At 39.9% G+C, this 15,352-nt stretch overlaps 2 protein-coding genes across 2 annotated transcripts; one reads left to right on the top strand and one right to left on the bottom strand.

Moving 5' to 3' along the window:
• The first annotated feature begins 8,203 nt into the window (after positions 1-8,203).
• LOC121786798 (SNF1-related protein kinase catalytic subunit alpha KIN10-like) lies at positions 8,204-9,658 on the top strand. Its single transcript, XM_042185415.1, has 6 exons — positions 8,204-8,369; positions 8,459-8,643; positions 8,717-9,028; positions 9,103-9,270; positions 9,362-9,451; positions 9,530-9,658. The coding sequence occupies exons 1-6, from the start codon at positions 8,204-8,206 to the stop codon at positions 9,656-9,658; spliced, it is 1,050 nt and encodes a 349-aa protein (XP_042041349.1).
• Positions 9,659-10,817: 1,159 nt separating this feature from the next.
• LOC121785774 (uncharacterized membrane protein YuiD-like) lies at positions 10,818-13,030 on the bottom strand. The gene is made up of 5 exons (XM_042184205.1): positions 12,730-13,030; positions 11,832-11,988; positions 11,564-11,614; positions 11,315-11,407; positions 10,818-11,099 (listed from the first exon to the last, which is right to left on the bottom strand). Exons 1-5 carry the CDS (start codon positions 12,852-12,854, stop codon positions 11,040-11,042), a joined length of 486 nt encoding a protein of 161 aa, XP_042040139.1. The 5' UTR covers positions 12,855-13,030; the 3' UTR covers positions 10,818-11,039.
• Between the last annotated feature and the right edge of the window lie 2,322 nt (positions 13,031-15,352).

A 15,352-nucleotide genomic window follows, 5' to 3' on the forward strand; every position in this document is an offset into this window, starting at 1 on the left:
ATTCTGTAATCGAGACATAAGATCGTACAATATATTTGACCAATTATATTTACATAAATGTGTGTACTTTTAGTACACTGTTATCTATTTAGGTGGTGTTCGGTTTCCAAGATAAAATAATACGAGATACAATCTAGGATTGAGTTGTGAGATTATTTTAGTCATAGGGGGTTAGCTATGACTAATTATCTCATGATTATCCATCTAGGATTGAGTTGTGGGGTTGAATCTCATGAACCAAACATACTACAAATTTAATCCCGGGTACAATCTTGCAAACCGAACACCACTTAAGGCACAATGACCATATTATAATCGAGACGAAATCTGAACAATCTAATGAGTTTGTATTGAAAGAAGATTTGATGTAATAATTATTAACCGAATGAGTTTGTATTGAAATTTTAATTTAAGGTAATTCTATACTCCTAATGATTTACAATGAAATTAGATTATAATAATAATCCGTCACTTGAAGTGTTTTGCTCTCACTCCATGATATTTATTATTGATGAATCATCACTTTTAATTATGCTTCTGTGTGTGAAGAACGAACCTACGGTTGTGATGATCGAAATGCAAATTAATGAAATGACAACATGCAAGGAAGAACACAAGCGAATTACGTGGTTCGGCGTAAGCCTACATCCACGGGCAGAATCTGGTGTGTTTCTTTATTGATCACTCGAGAAATTACAAACATAAGAGCACTCAAAACTCTCAAGAATTTACAAGATGGAAAACCCTCAACTCGCCCGAAAACTTCTTGCTTCGAGAGCTAAAAACGCACAGCTGAAAGATAACACTTCCTCTCTTGAATTCTCTCTCTATCACTTTTGATTTCTGTTGTTGTTGGTTCTGGAATGAATCGCAACTCCCTTAAGAAGTATCGATCAAGAAAACCGCCGAACAGCTTCCTTTGCCGAACAGCTTCCTTTGCCGAACAGCTTCCTTTTGCCGAACAGCTTCCTTTTGCCGAACAGCTTCCTTTGCCGAAAAACGGTTATAACCGTTTCCAACGGCTAGTTCCTGTTTTGGTTCCCAACGGCTATTTCCTGACTTGATTCTTCCACCAGCTCAATCCGATCTTGATGAGCTCAAACACTAACAAATCCTCCACCTTTGAGCAATCTAAGATCCATCACCACCAGTTCCACCTTCCTTCCCATACTTACAAATTTCGGACCACCCCAACCAAATCCAAGCAATGTCGGAACTTGGATCTTGGTAGGGCTTTAGTAAGTGCATCAGCCGCATTGTGCTCGTTGCTGACCTTCTCAATCTTCACCGCACCCTTCTCAACCTCATCTCGAATGAAATGCAGCCTCACGTCTATATGTTTGCTGCGTTCATGATATGTCTGATGTTTCGAGAGACAAATCGCGCTATTGCTGTCGCACTTGATCACAACATTCTCTTGCTTCACCCCAAAATCACCAACTATACCCCTAAGCCAGAAGCTTTCCTTTACTGCCTCAGCAAGAGCTATATACTCTGCCTCCGTCGTCAATAGAGCCACCACGGATTGGAGATTAGACTTCCAGCTCACCGCGGAGCCGAACAAGGTAAATATGTACCCAGATTGTGAGCGCCTATTATCAAGGTTAGCTGCATAATCTGAATCGCAAAACCCAATAATGCTATCCTTATCTCCTTCATTCTCTGATTTGAACATTATTCCCAGATCACTACTTCCTTTGAGATACTTGAGAATCCCTTTCAAAGCCAACCAGTGCTCTCTTCCCGGACAGGACATGTATCTGCTCACCACGCTTACCGCATGAGAAATATCAGGCCTTGTGCATATCATCATATACATCACACTCCCAACTATGTTGGAATAAGGTATCTGGCTCATCTCTCTTTCTTCTTGCTGATTTCTGGGACATTGTGATTTGGACAGCTTAGTCTGTTGTGATAGTGGAACTGAGGTTGCTCTACTCTTGTCAATCTGATATTTGTGCAGTACTTTCTGAATGTAGCCTTCTTGGGACAACCACAACACCCTCTTATCTGCATTTCTGAATATATCCATTCCCAAAATCTTGCTAGCACTCCCCAGATCCTTGATTTCAAATCCCTTTTTCAATAAGGCTTTCACCCTATCTAGCTCCTGTCTATCTGGTCCAGCAAGCAAGATGTCGTCTACATATAATAGCAAATACACAGCAGGTCCCTCAGACTTTGATTTGAAGTAGACACAACTATCATATCTGGAATTTATAAATCCCATACTCTGCATATGTTCATCAAACTTGATATGCCATTGTCTACTTGCTTGCTTCAAACCGTATAGACTTTTCTTTAGTAGACAAACCTTATCTTCACTCCCATGTATCACAAATCCCTCTGGCTGATTCATGTATATAGTTTCCTCAAGCTCTCCATGAAGAAAGGCTGTCTTCACATCAAGTTGGTCCAAAAACCAACTTCTTTGAGCAACTATAGCTAGCAAAATTCTGATTGAGGCATGCTTTACCACTGGAGAAAATACTTCATTATAGTCTATTCCCTCCTCTTGTGTGAACCCCCGAGCTACAAGCCTAGCCTTGAACCTAATCTTGTTCCCAACCTCCAACTTTTTCTTGTATATCCACTTACAACTCACTGGTTTTTGTGTGGAAGGTCTCTTCACAAGCACCCATGTCTTGTTCTTGATCAGGGACTGTATTTCATCTATCATAGCCTCCATCCACTGCTTGCTCTCCTTAGAACTCATAGCTTCCTTGAAGCTTGAAGGCTCTGCATACTCTATGTTTTCTGCAACACATAGTGCATATAGCAAGTATTCTTCTTCACTGTATCTTGTAGATGGTTTAGGGATTCTTCTGACCCTATCTCTGGCTAGAACATAGTCACCCAAATCCTGCTGCTCTTCTTCAGGGTTCAAGACATCAGTATCTGCTTCTTCTTGTTCACTATGATTTCCCATCTGCTGTTCAGGCTCAGCAATTCTATCTGCTCCAGAAACCTCCACCTGAACTGATTCCTCAGCCTCCTCAGGTTCTGGAACACCCATCTCCACCATCCTCTCAGGCTCTGGTTCTTTCTCAGAATGAGATGGCCTCTGGCTCTCTTGAGCCTTTTCCAGAAATGGCATCCTACTTTCTTCAAATTGCACATCTCTAGAGATAATAACTTTCTGATTTCCTGGCTCTATGCACCACAGTCTGTAGCCCTTCACTCCCTTTTGGTATCCAATCATCACACATCTCAAGGCCCTTGGCTCCAACTTACTTTGCCTGATGTGTGCATAAGCCATACAACCAAAAATCTTCATATTCGAATAATCCATGGCCTTTCCATACCATCTCTGATCAGGAGTGTCAAAAGCTATAGCTGAAGAAGGACTTCTATTGATGAGAACTGCTGCCATACTCACAGCCTCACCCCAGAATCTCTTAGCCATTCCAGAGCCAAAGAGCATACATCTAACTCGCTCTAGGATGGTTCTATTCATGCGCTCAGCAACTCCATTCTGTTGGGGATTAGATGGAGATGTCCTATGCCTCTTCATACCTTTCTGCTTGCAGAAAGAATCAAACTCCCCACTCAGAAATTCCAGCCCATTATCAGTTCTTAAACACTTCAAAGAACACCCTTTCTCCACCTCCACTTCCCTACACCACTCCTTGAATTTCATGAATGTCTCTGACTTTTCCTTCAAGATAAACACCCATAATTTTCTAGAAAAATCATCAATAATGGATAGAAAGTATCTACCTCCACCCAATGAAGCTGGTGTAGCTGGGCCCCACAAGTCACTGTGGGCATAGTCTAGTGGTGACTTTGAGCTGTGAATTCCTCTTCCATAGGGCAGTTTCTTACTCTTTCCGAGCACACATTGCTCACACAAACCCAACTGCTCATTGGGATTTTCCAGCTTAATCAGCTCCTTCTTGGCCAATTCTTTAATTCCAGTTTCTCCCAAGTGTCCGAGTCTGAGATGCCACATTCTTAAGTCTAATACCTGCGCCAGATTCACAGATCCAGTAACCACACTTGCCTTTAGATAGTATAGGCTTCTCTTTCTCTCAGCCATCATAACAACATCACCATTCTTGACGATGTTCATAATCCCATCAGATAATATGCAATTATATCCTGCTGCATCCAACACTCCAATAGAGATCAAATTCCTCTTAATCTCTGGAATAAACCTCACACCAGTGAGTAACCTGATGGAGCCATCATGAAGTCTAAGCCTGATGGACCCAACTCCTCTGATTCTGCATATCTGGTCATTTCCTAACAAAACTGATCCAGCTGCATTCTTGATTTCCTCAAAATGACTTCTAGTTGGACACATGTGGAAGCTACATCCAGAATCCATGATCCATGGAAGTTCTTCCATGTCCTCAGTCACACACAGAGCCTCCGGGACCACTAACTCTTCTGCAATATCAGCATTGTTCTTGCCATTCTCTTCCTCGGCCTGCTTCTTCTTCCAAACCCAACAATTCTTCTTTATGTGGCCTGGTTTCTTGCAGTGATGGCATGATCTGGTCTCTTTCCAGTCAGCTGTCTTGTTTTTCCATGGCTTCTTCTGTGACTTTCTTTTCACATTCTTCTTGTGATCAGCAACACTCAGACTCTCAGACACCATTTCAGTGGACTTTGGATTAGATTTCTGGATTTCCTTGAGCTTTAGAGCAGAGTACACCTCTTCATATCCAATCTTGGACTCTCTACCAAGAAGTATAGCATCCTTGAAATGCTCATAACTTGGTGGCAAGGAATTCAACAACATCAGAGCCTTGTCCTCATCTTTAATCTCTTCATCAATGTTCTCAAGATCATCGATGCATTTCCCAAATTCTTCGAGCTGTTCCAACACACCTTTTCCATCAGCAATCTTGAAAGTGAGAAGTTTCTGCTTCAGGTGCAGCCGATTTGCCAAGGATTTGGCCATGTATAATGACTCCAACTTGGACCAAACTCCAGCCGCTGTCTCCTCCTTTGAAACTTCTCTGAGGACTCTGTCATTGAGGTTGAGTATCAAGGTACTATATGCCTTGTACTCTCTGTCTTGAGCCTTTGCCTTCTCCTTTTCATCAGGCTCGGGCTTCTCCTCCTCATTACTGCCTCCACCATTTAGGGTTTCCCATAAACCCTGTTGCATCAAGATTGCTTTCATCTTCAGCCTCCATAGGCCAAAATCATTTCGGCCTGTGAACTTTTCAACATCAAACCTTGCTGCAGCCATTATTCAAACAGGTTGAGCGCCTTCTTGAGGAAACAAAGAAAGAACTCCCAAAACTTTATGCCTTCTCGATCAATTCAGTGGACGAATTTCCCACAGACGGCGCCACGTTGTGAAGAACGAACCTACGGTTGTGATGATCGAAATGCAAATTAATGAAATGACAACATGCAAGGAAGAACACAAGCGAATTACGTGGTTCGGCGTAAGCCTACATCCACGGGCAGAATCTGGTGTGTTTCTTTATTGATCACTCGAGAAATTACAAACATAAGAGCACTCAAAACTCTCAAGAATTTACAAGATGGAAAACCCTCAACTCGCCCGAAAACTTCTTGCTTCGAGAGCTAAAAACGCACAGCTGAAAGATAACACTTCCTCTCTTGAATTCTCTCTCTATCACTTTTGATTTCTGTTGTTGTTGGTTCTGGAATGAATCGCAACTCCCTTAAGAAGTATCGATCAAGAAAACCGCCGAACAGCTTCCTTTGCCGAACAGCTTCCTTTTGCCGAACAGCTTCCTTTGCCGAAAAACGGTTATAACCGTTTCCAACGGCTAGTTCCTGTTTTGGTTCCCAACGGCTATTTCCTGACTTGATTCTTCCACCAGCTCAATCCGATCTTGATGAGCTCAAACACTAACACTGTGTCTCGTGTTTGTTACAGAAGAGAGAACTTTTTCAAGATTTGGCTCCATGGCTATGGAATTCCTTGGGCACCATTGCTGCTCTTTTGCAGGTTTGTTAACATCATTACCACTGAATTGTTCTTCCCTCTTTCTAGTTTATGTATTTTTCCTATATCTCCATTCCCAATTCTGGTTCTAACACAGCTTTAACTACGCTGTAAATTTGTGTTCTAAATTCTAATTGTGCTAAGTATAACCTGTTTGTCTTATCCAACATCTTGCAGTATGTGTAGTTTATTTTATCTGCTAGTACTAAATATGAACCAAGTGATAGCACAAAAAAATTAAATGGAAGTTTTAAGCAGTAAGAACTCAAGTGAACCTGAAAAAAACATAAGGTTTTTGCAGTGAAATATTCTTGTTTCGTCTTTTCACTATACATGCCCTTTCAGTGACGATCATTTCATTCATTGCTTGCATTATCCTTCATGATTGAGTTTGTGTTTGGCTCTCAGTTTCCTTCTGTCCACGGAGATCATTCCCTTGTGCTTGCGCACCATGGAGATGGGAAGTGATTTGTCTAAAACCGTGAGTTTCCTTCTTCTCCTCGTATATTTTTTATAGAGCGTAAGATGCCCTGAGGAGCTGTCTGCCCGACGTGCTTAGAGATGCGACGTTCGCTAACTACCTTGTACGTTGCTCTAACGGATGTTTTCTTGTTTAGTTAAACGTCGTGTACCAACGTTCTGTTTCAGGAGGATCCGACCACGATAAATTGTCTGGAGCAGTTGCTTCGCAACGTGCAAGGGCCTCGGGTTGCTGCGACGCAAGCCGGTGGTTTTGATCATATGTTGGTTAATTGATTTAGCTGCACCATCTCCTCTCTCTCTTTACACGCCTCTAAATTTATGGTTGATCCAAAAAACCAGAATATTGAAAGCTCAAAGCTTTGTGCTATAATTTTCATTTTGGCTTAGTATTGTGGCATAGCATTGAATTGTAGGTTAATTTAATAGCTACTTTGTCAATGTAATTCTCTCTACTCTTTGTGTTGCTTTTTTGTAACATTGTTATTTATTTATTTATTTATTTTGTCTCAGATCATTGTTTTTTCAATAAATTCAAAAATAATTAATAACAACATAATTAGAATGATATGACATTCGTGAAATTGGTTATTTTCTGGAAAGCTTAAACTAGACCTATATTGTGAGTTAAAGCAATACTAATACGAGAGTAAGGTCAACTTTAGTTCTAAATATATGACCAAAATATGAGTTTGGATCAAAACATTTATATTTAGGAAAATAGATCCAATACAAATGAAATCATTGTTGTAGTGGTCTTTTTTTACGGTTCTGGCAAAAAACTAACGGTCATGTCACTGTACAATTAGCATTGACCGTTAGTTTTTTGACGGAACCGTAAAAAAAAGGACTACTTCGGCAACATTTTCATTTGTTATGGACTCGTTTTTCAAAAAGTGAATGTTTTGTGTCAAATTCACATTTTGGTCCTATGTTTAGAACCAAAATTGACCTTTACTTTTAATATGGTGTGGTGCAATTTAATTTGTAATTTATAAATATTTATAATTTTCGTATTCTTAAATATTCAATACGTAGTACTCAGTTATTTCTCGTTATTAAAAATATGCATTAAATTTTATTTTGAAGACTTTTTAATTTGAGAAAGAATGGGATCAATCTGGAGAAAATATAAAGCGAAATCAAGGCAAAATTAGCGAATGGGAAGATCGACTTATTTCCCAATTTTCATTATCCAACGGCTTCAAGTATCACTCTCTAATTTTTTTTCAATGTTAAAAATGGCTGGAATAATATTAAGCACACCAATTTTTTATTTTACTATAGCAAAATAAGTACTCCTATCTTAATTTTTTGCACAACGGATAAGTAATTTTTATGTATGTTGGCATTGTAGACTCGCCACATATGCTGTGATGACTCTTTGTGTTATTTATTTTACATAGTTGATAGTTATTTTCCTTATTATGATTTATTTCCATAATTGTAAGATTTGGTAGTATAATTAGTAATTAATTCCATGTTATACAACTTGGATGACTCTTTGATTTTTAGTAGTGGGTATTGGGTTATTTATTTACATAGTTGAAAGGTATTTCCTTATTACTAAGATTTATTTACATAATTATGAGATATACTAGTAAGATTTATTTACGTGTGACATACACGACCTCTCACTTTATATATGCATTAGTTTTGCTAAACTATATCTCTGCTCTCAAATCATTTCACGCCCATTCACGAGTTTTTTGATTTCTCTACTTAATTATTTTGATTAAGAGAAGTATTAGTTTGAATAGTAATTGTGATTGTTTGTTTTGATATATGGAGTATGCAAATCCACTTGAGAGGAACTACATAGTTGGGGAAGTGCTTGGCATTGGCACCTTTGCAAAGGTGAAAATTGCACAGCATGTTCGGACTGGGCAGAATGTTGCTGTTAAAATCATCAACCGTACGATGATGAGGAGCCCTACAAACCAAGAAAAGGGTAAAAAACATTTATTTATGTTTGCATTAGCCTCTGATTTTATGATTATAAGCGTTTGTTTTTTTTTAAGAGTGAGTTGATTTATGCAGTGAGGCGAGAAATAAAAATAGGGCAACTGTGCGTGCATCCGCACGTGATCCGTGTCTACGAAGTTATAGAGACACCAACGAATATCTATGTGATCATGGAGCACATGATGAAAGGAGAGCTCTTTGATTATATTACAGAAAAGAAAAGGTTGCAAGAAGATGAAGCTAGACACTATTTTCAACAGGTTTGTTGTGTTTTCTTGATATGTTAAGCACAAGACGTTGTGCTAATGAGTAATGATTGTATTTGTGTGGCAGATTATCGCGGGAGTGGAGTATTGCCATAGGAACAATGTGGTTCATCGCGACCTTAAACTGGAGAATTTGCTTTTAGATGAAAAAGGAAATGTGAAGATTGCTGATTTTGGACTAAGCAATATTATGAAAGATGGCAATCTTCTCAGAACAGCTTGTGGAAGCCCTAACTATGCTGCACCAGAGATTATTTCCGCACAACCTTATGGGCCTGAAGTCGATATTTGGAGTTGCGGTATTATTCTGTATGCTCTTCTCTGTGGGGCTCTTCCTTTTGATGATACAAACATCCCCTTTCTCTTCAAGAAAATTAAGGTATATGTACTAAAATTTTTCATTGTTCAACTCAGATAATTTATAGAACTAACAAAGTTTTTGCTAAATTTTAGGCTGGAAGGTATAGTCTTCCGGACCAGTTGTCTGCTGGAGCTTGTGATTTGATTAAGAGAATTCTTGTGGTCGACCCTACGAGGAGGTTGACGATTCATGGCATACGACAACATCCTTGGTTTATACTAAATCTTCCTCCCTGTTTAACTCTAAATGCAGCCCAACATGTACCAAGGGTAATTAAATTTTTCGTTCAAATTATTCTTATGATTTAAACATTAGAAACTTGCTAACGCAGTTTGATTACTATTGTTGCAGATTGATGATGAGATCATTGAACAAGTTGTTGTGTTAGGGTTTGACAGGGGCCAGCTTATTCATTCACTACAGAGCAACCTTCAAAATGATGTATGTAAACCACTCTCAAAGTTATTTTAGTCCTACATGTTATGAATTGCTTATATTACAGCCTTATATATGCTGCAGGCTACCATTACTTACTATCTGCTATTGGATCACCGGTCGAACAATGCAACTGCCTCCTCCTCTTCTACGCCTTTTTCATGGCGCGGCTTGACTTCATCACTATGTTTACTTGTGAAAAAAGGCCTATGACTGGACCACTTGTTAAATAGCATAAATTATAACTAGGCTTTGTATTAGTTATTTATATTCAGCAATGATGATTTACTGAAACACTTGTGTAATTTTGAAACTAGTACTAATAATAAACTTGATTGCGCAGTGTAATAGTATGTTTTTAATTTTTCATTTAAGTTTTGAAAATAGATCTAAACTTTAAATCTTTTTGCTTTTATATAAGTGCAGCTCACCTCAAATAACATAAATAACGTTAAACCTGATATAAAGTGCACACAATATATGCAGAATAACATTATTGATACTCTATAATTAGGGCTGATAATTCGGTCATCAGTTAGTCGGTTAACCGATGACCGAACCGATCACCTCGGTTCTCGGTTAACCGAGAACCGCCCCATTCGGTTATCGGTTATATTCGGTTCCAAATTCTACATGTCTTGACCGGTTCTCGGTTACACCGAGAACCGATCGGTTTAACCGATTATTAAATTAAAGAACTTATTAAACACTAAAACCGCAATGCAGCGCAAGTGGTGGCCAATGTGGGAATTTTTCGTGTGCAACGTCCAAGGATCAATACCTGTAAAATACATAATTTTATATTTTTTTTAATTCGGTTAACCGGAACCAAACCGACCCTATTCGGTTAGGAACCGAACCGAACCCAGGCCAATTCGGTTTCGGTTCCGATGCTTCAGTCTCGATTAGGCTAGGGTTCGGTTAACCGTGTTTTCAGTTCGGTTCTAACCGAACTGACCGAATTACCTGCCCTACACTATATTGACCAAAAGTTTGGTAATTCAAATAGTATGATGAATGGAAATTGATTCCGTATAATGAATTGAAAGCCCATATATAAGGATTGTGAGATTTTCTTATAATGAATTTGGTGATAATGGTGATGGCACATAATAAATTATCAACCCACTGCAGGTAAAGGTAAATGAGTAGGACTATAAAATGCTGACGTGGGGACTATAAATTAGCATAGGGCGGGCTATGTCCGCCCCATTAGGGATGCTCTTAGGAGTGTCGGTGTGCATGGTGTGTGCACGGTTCATAACATCGTACACCTTTTTTGGCGCATGACAAGTAAAACACACTAACCAGTACCGGGCAGCCAACCATATTGCACATGAATTCGAGTCGGGTGAAGGTTGAAACAAACACATACGACAACACCAACTTTATCAAAACAAAACTTTAACCAACCGTATATACTATACACAGTTTCACAACGAATATCCCACTAGTAACAGGATCACATCTAAATCAAACCAGATTTACTTAAATAAAACCTTCACCTCAGCTTCTTCATTCTCTTGTAATTTCTTTTCCATTTCTTCAGAATACTATAAACAATTTTGATATATTGTGGGAAAGTTAAACACTGTTATGTCGAACTTTTCAAGAGGAATGCCACTATACATCCCAACAAAGCACCAGCAACAACCTGGAGTTGGAGAGGAAAAAACCATAAGTCCAGGATACAAAGTCATGTCTTGTTCTCATTATAACCAAACCAGTTAAATAAAAGATTTTTTTTAATGTATCGAGGGTACTACAACAGAAGAATCGAAGGCGCTAAATACTCCTTCATCAGATGACATAAAATGGTAGAGGAAAATTCAGCAATCCACACTAGGATGTAATTTAGGAAAACTGTACCTGCAGTGGAGTGTGGCCTAGTGAATCTCGCAGAGGTCTGACATTAGCAACAGGATGCTCAGGAGGTAATTCACACACAATTTGATTCAATAGCTTCAACATCAGTAGGAATAAATGTTATCAGATGACAGAAAATACTGTAACCATATAAATGATCTAATTTACGACAATCTTATGTGAAATGGCAAAACAGCAATGCCTCAAATGACCAATGGAAGATCATCGTGTCATCGTAAAACTGACTCTCACCTCAGCTTGCCGACCAGCGTGAAGTCTGATACCAGTAGCATCGTACATCACCTGTAGTATATCAACATGGTAAGCAAGAAAAGCAATTTGGATGACGCCTAATAAAATGAGAGAATTATCCCATGCTTAACTAAATTACAATGGTTTCTATTGCGAAAGAAGAAATACCTTATCTGATGAGGTCATGGGATCAAACATTGTTTAGAACTCGATAAACAAGCATGCAATGGTAAAAGGATGGAGAAAACCTGGTTTAGAAAGTACATACAACACATGCTAAGACAACTGCAATGGAAAATGATGCTGCTCCTACTCCTTCTTCCAAGCCAATTGCAGTTGCAAGAGCGGTGACAGTCGCCGAATGTGATGATGGCATTCCGCCTGAGCTAACCATCTTTCTGGAATCCCATTTTTTATCCTTTAACCTGCATATCTAAAGGGGCCATATTGACAAACCAAACAAGAAATAGCATGATGATAAGGACTATAAGTTTCCATCTAATACAAGTTGGCAAGTTAGATGACAAATAGCTACGAGAAAATTATGCTTTCTTATATAGTCCTCAAAAAAAGAATCTTTCTTCAGATAGCTAACGTTGTTCGCAACTGACTCCAGCAACCGCAAAGTTGTGAAGACTCACAAGGTTGTTTTCAGCTGATGCAATCTATATCCATTCATGTTCACCTATCTATACAAAACTTTACATACTTACAGTTTAGATATCAATTTCAGCATCTACAGAATCAACAGCATTCAGATTAAATACTTTTATGCACTGGAAAAGCCTTCTTTATGTATTACCGGAACCTAAATACTAGTACTACTAAAGTGTGAGCATTGGGCCGCTTTAAGTGCAAAACCTAGCAGTATGGATTCACCATAAAAAAGTGAAAATGAAGGATGGTACAACTTGCTACTAGACAAGCAGCTAAGAACACCGACAGCAATCGATAAGCTCTCTTGGTAATATAGGAGTACAAGCCAATATACAAATGCAATGTTAAACCTAATATATCTGCAAATTTATGATGCAATGCTTCCAATAGAAAACAATAGAACGTATAGCATGGACAATCTCTTCTTCGTTGGGTATTTTGAAGAAATATTAGGAAAATTAGATTCACAATCATCGCAATAGTGCTAATAGAGGCAAGAAAAAAAGTACCAAATAGTGAAAGGTTTAAGGAACTGTGCGATTGCACAGGCGAGCAGGGCGGAAATGAGCGACAGATTCGTAGGTGCAACCGCGGAACGGAGAGTCGCGATAGCATCAGCATCGGCGCTGGCCATCGGTATCCGTAGGAATGAAGAAAATGATAGTGATTTTAGCTCGGCAATTGGGAACCGGCGGGGCAGCAGCGGCGGCGGTGGGATTTGGAATTCGGATTGGGGAAGATGTGATGTGAGGAGGGAGCGTCACGCGCAACCCAATTGGATGAAAAAACTTTTTGACGTGGAGTCGAGTGATTAAGTCATGTTTACGTCTTTAAAATTGATGGATTATTGTTATTAAAACAAAACAATAAATATCTTATTTTGTCATTTTCATTTATCCATTAATACTACTCCCTCCATCCCAAGGAAGATGACCCCCTATTTGGACGAACGGGATTTTATACAGTTTTATTTTGTGTGTTAGGTAAAGAGAGTAAAGTAGGAGAGAAAATAAAGTAGAGATAAATGAGTTTCCATTTTTAGTAATGAGTCATCTTGGATGAGACAAACTAAAAAGGAAAGTGAGTCATCTTAAGGGCATCTGCAACTGCAACGCGTCTCGTTGCGGTCCCTATCTCGTCTCGGAGAGACGAGACGGCAGCGAGACAGCGTTGCGGGCTCCGTCTCGTCCCCAGCCCGTCCCGTAACTCGTCGCGGAGAGACACTTGGCAAGCTGTCTCGTCACACGCGTTGGCGACGTGGCGAGCTGCGGTTCGTACGTGACGCCCACTCGCTTGCCCGCGAGTGGGCGTCGTTTATTTCCGTTGAAAATGTATTTTTTATTATTTTTATGTTAAATTCAGAAAAAAATTGAAAAAAAATCCCAAAATTATACTAGCCGTTTATAGCCGCCTTTTTACAAATTTTTAATTTTTTTTGAATTTTTTAAGCCCTCAATTACTTCTATAAATATCAAATCATTCCTACAAATTAATACACTAAAAAAAACTCTCTATTCTCACTCAAACACTCTACATTCTTCATCTCAAAACATTATTCTTCTCCCAAATTTAATCCATTCATGGATCCATTTGAGCAAATGCATCGAATAATGGAAGAATCGCTAGCAGAAGATCGACGTCGGAAGGAGGAGGAAGCCGCGGCGCCTCAAAGGCGATCCCGGACTTACATCCATCGTAACCGGGAGGAAGCCGCCGCAAGGTTGGTACGCGACTACTTTTGTGACAACCCGGTATGGGGAGAGACCTACTTCCGTCGCCGTTTCCGCATGCGGAAACAGCTATTTATGCACATCGCAAATACATTGGCAGCCCGGGAGAGTTCTTCCAAGAAGGGTTCGACGCCGTTGGCCGTCCGAGTCACACGACGTTGCAGAAATGTACTGCAACAATCCGTCAGCTTGCTACCGGACAAACGGCGGATGTGTTCGACGAATACCGTCACATTGGGGAAAACACTGGGAGAATGTGTTTGATAAACTTCTGCAAAGGCGTCCGGGCAGCCTTCACCGACGAATTTCTCCAGAAGCCAAGCACAGCAGATTGTCAGTTTCTGCTCCGATTTCATGAAGAAGTGCACGGATTCCCCGGGATGCTTGGCAGCGTCGATTGCATGCATTGGCAATGGAAGAATTACCCTGTGGCGTGGAGGGGGTCATACACAAGTGGCCACAAAGGCACCCACCCCACCGTTATACTCGAGGTCGTTGCCGACTACCGGCTATGGATTTGGCATGCGTATTTTGGGGTCCCCGGATCGAACGACGACGTCAACGTGCTCAACCAATCCGACCTCTTCGCCGAAGTTTTGAATGGTAAAGCGTCGGCCATCAATTTCATCGCTAACAACCGGTAGTATAAAATGGGGTACTATCTTGCCGACGGCATCTATCCGAAGTAGCCAACCTTCGTGAAGACGCTCAACAGGCCGTTGAACGAAAAACAAGCTCTTTTTGCGCAGAAACAAGAGGCTACTTGCAAGGATGTGGAGAGAGCGTTCGGAGTTCTCGCTTCAACATTATCAAAGCCCCGGCTCGTACGTGGTTTATGGAGAATATGGTCGACATCATGTATACGTGCATAATCTTGCACAACATGATTGTCGCCGACGAAGGACCTGAGGCGGGAAATTGGTTCGGCCATGAAACCCCGGGAAGCTCTACCGCAAGTAGTCCGCCTCGCAGTGGAGTGCATCCGTCTATGCAAGATCGGTTGTCTGTTCGGGCAAGGACACACGATTCTACCGCCCACGCCCAACTCCAGGAGGATCTAATGGAGCACATTTGGGCTAAATTTGGCAACCAGTAGACGCACATGATCGCCATTAGACAACTCTTTCTTCTGCTTCTTTGAGTTTTGAGATTTTGAATTTAGAGAGAGTGAGCGGAAGATTTTAAATTATGTATTTTTTATTTTTTTTAGGATTTTATTAATGTGGTTTTTTATTTTTTTAGAATTTTAAGTTGTAATTTTATTTTATTTAATGAAGTATGTTTTTATTAATTGAATTTGGTAATAGATCTCACATTCCACTAACTTTATTCAACTCACATTTCATTACAAAACTACTTCCTTCATCCCGAAGAATGGATAAAGTTGGTGTTGCTTTTTTTT

This window comes from Salvia splendens, chromosome 22, assembly GCF_004379255.2.
Source record: "Salvia splendens isolate huo1 chromosome 22, SspV2, whole genome shotgun sequence".
NCBI classification, from domain to species: Eukaryota; Viridiplantae; Streptophyta; class Magnoliopsida; order Lamiales; family Lamiaceae; genus Salvia; species Salvia splendens.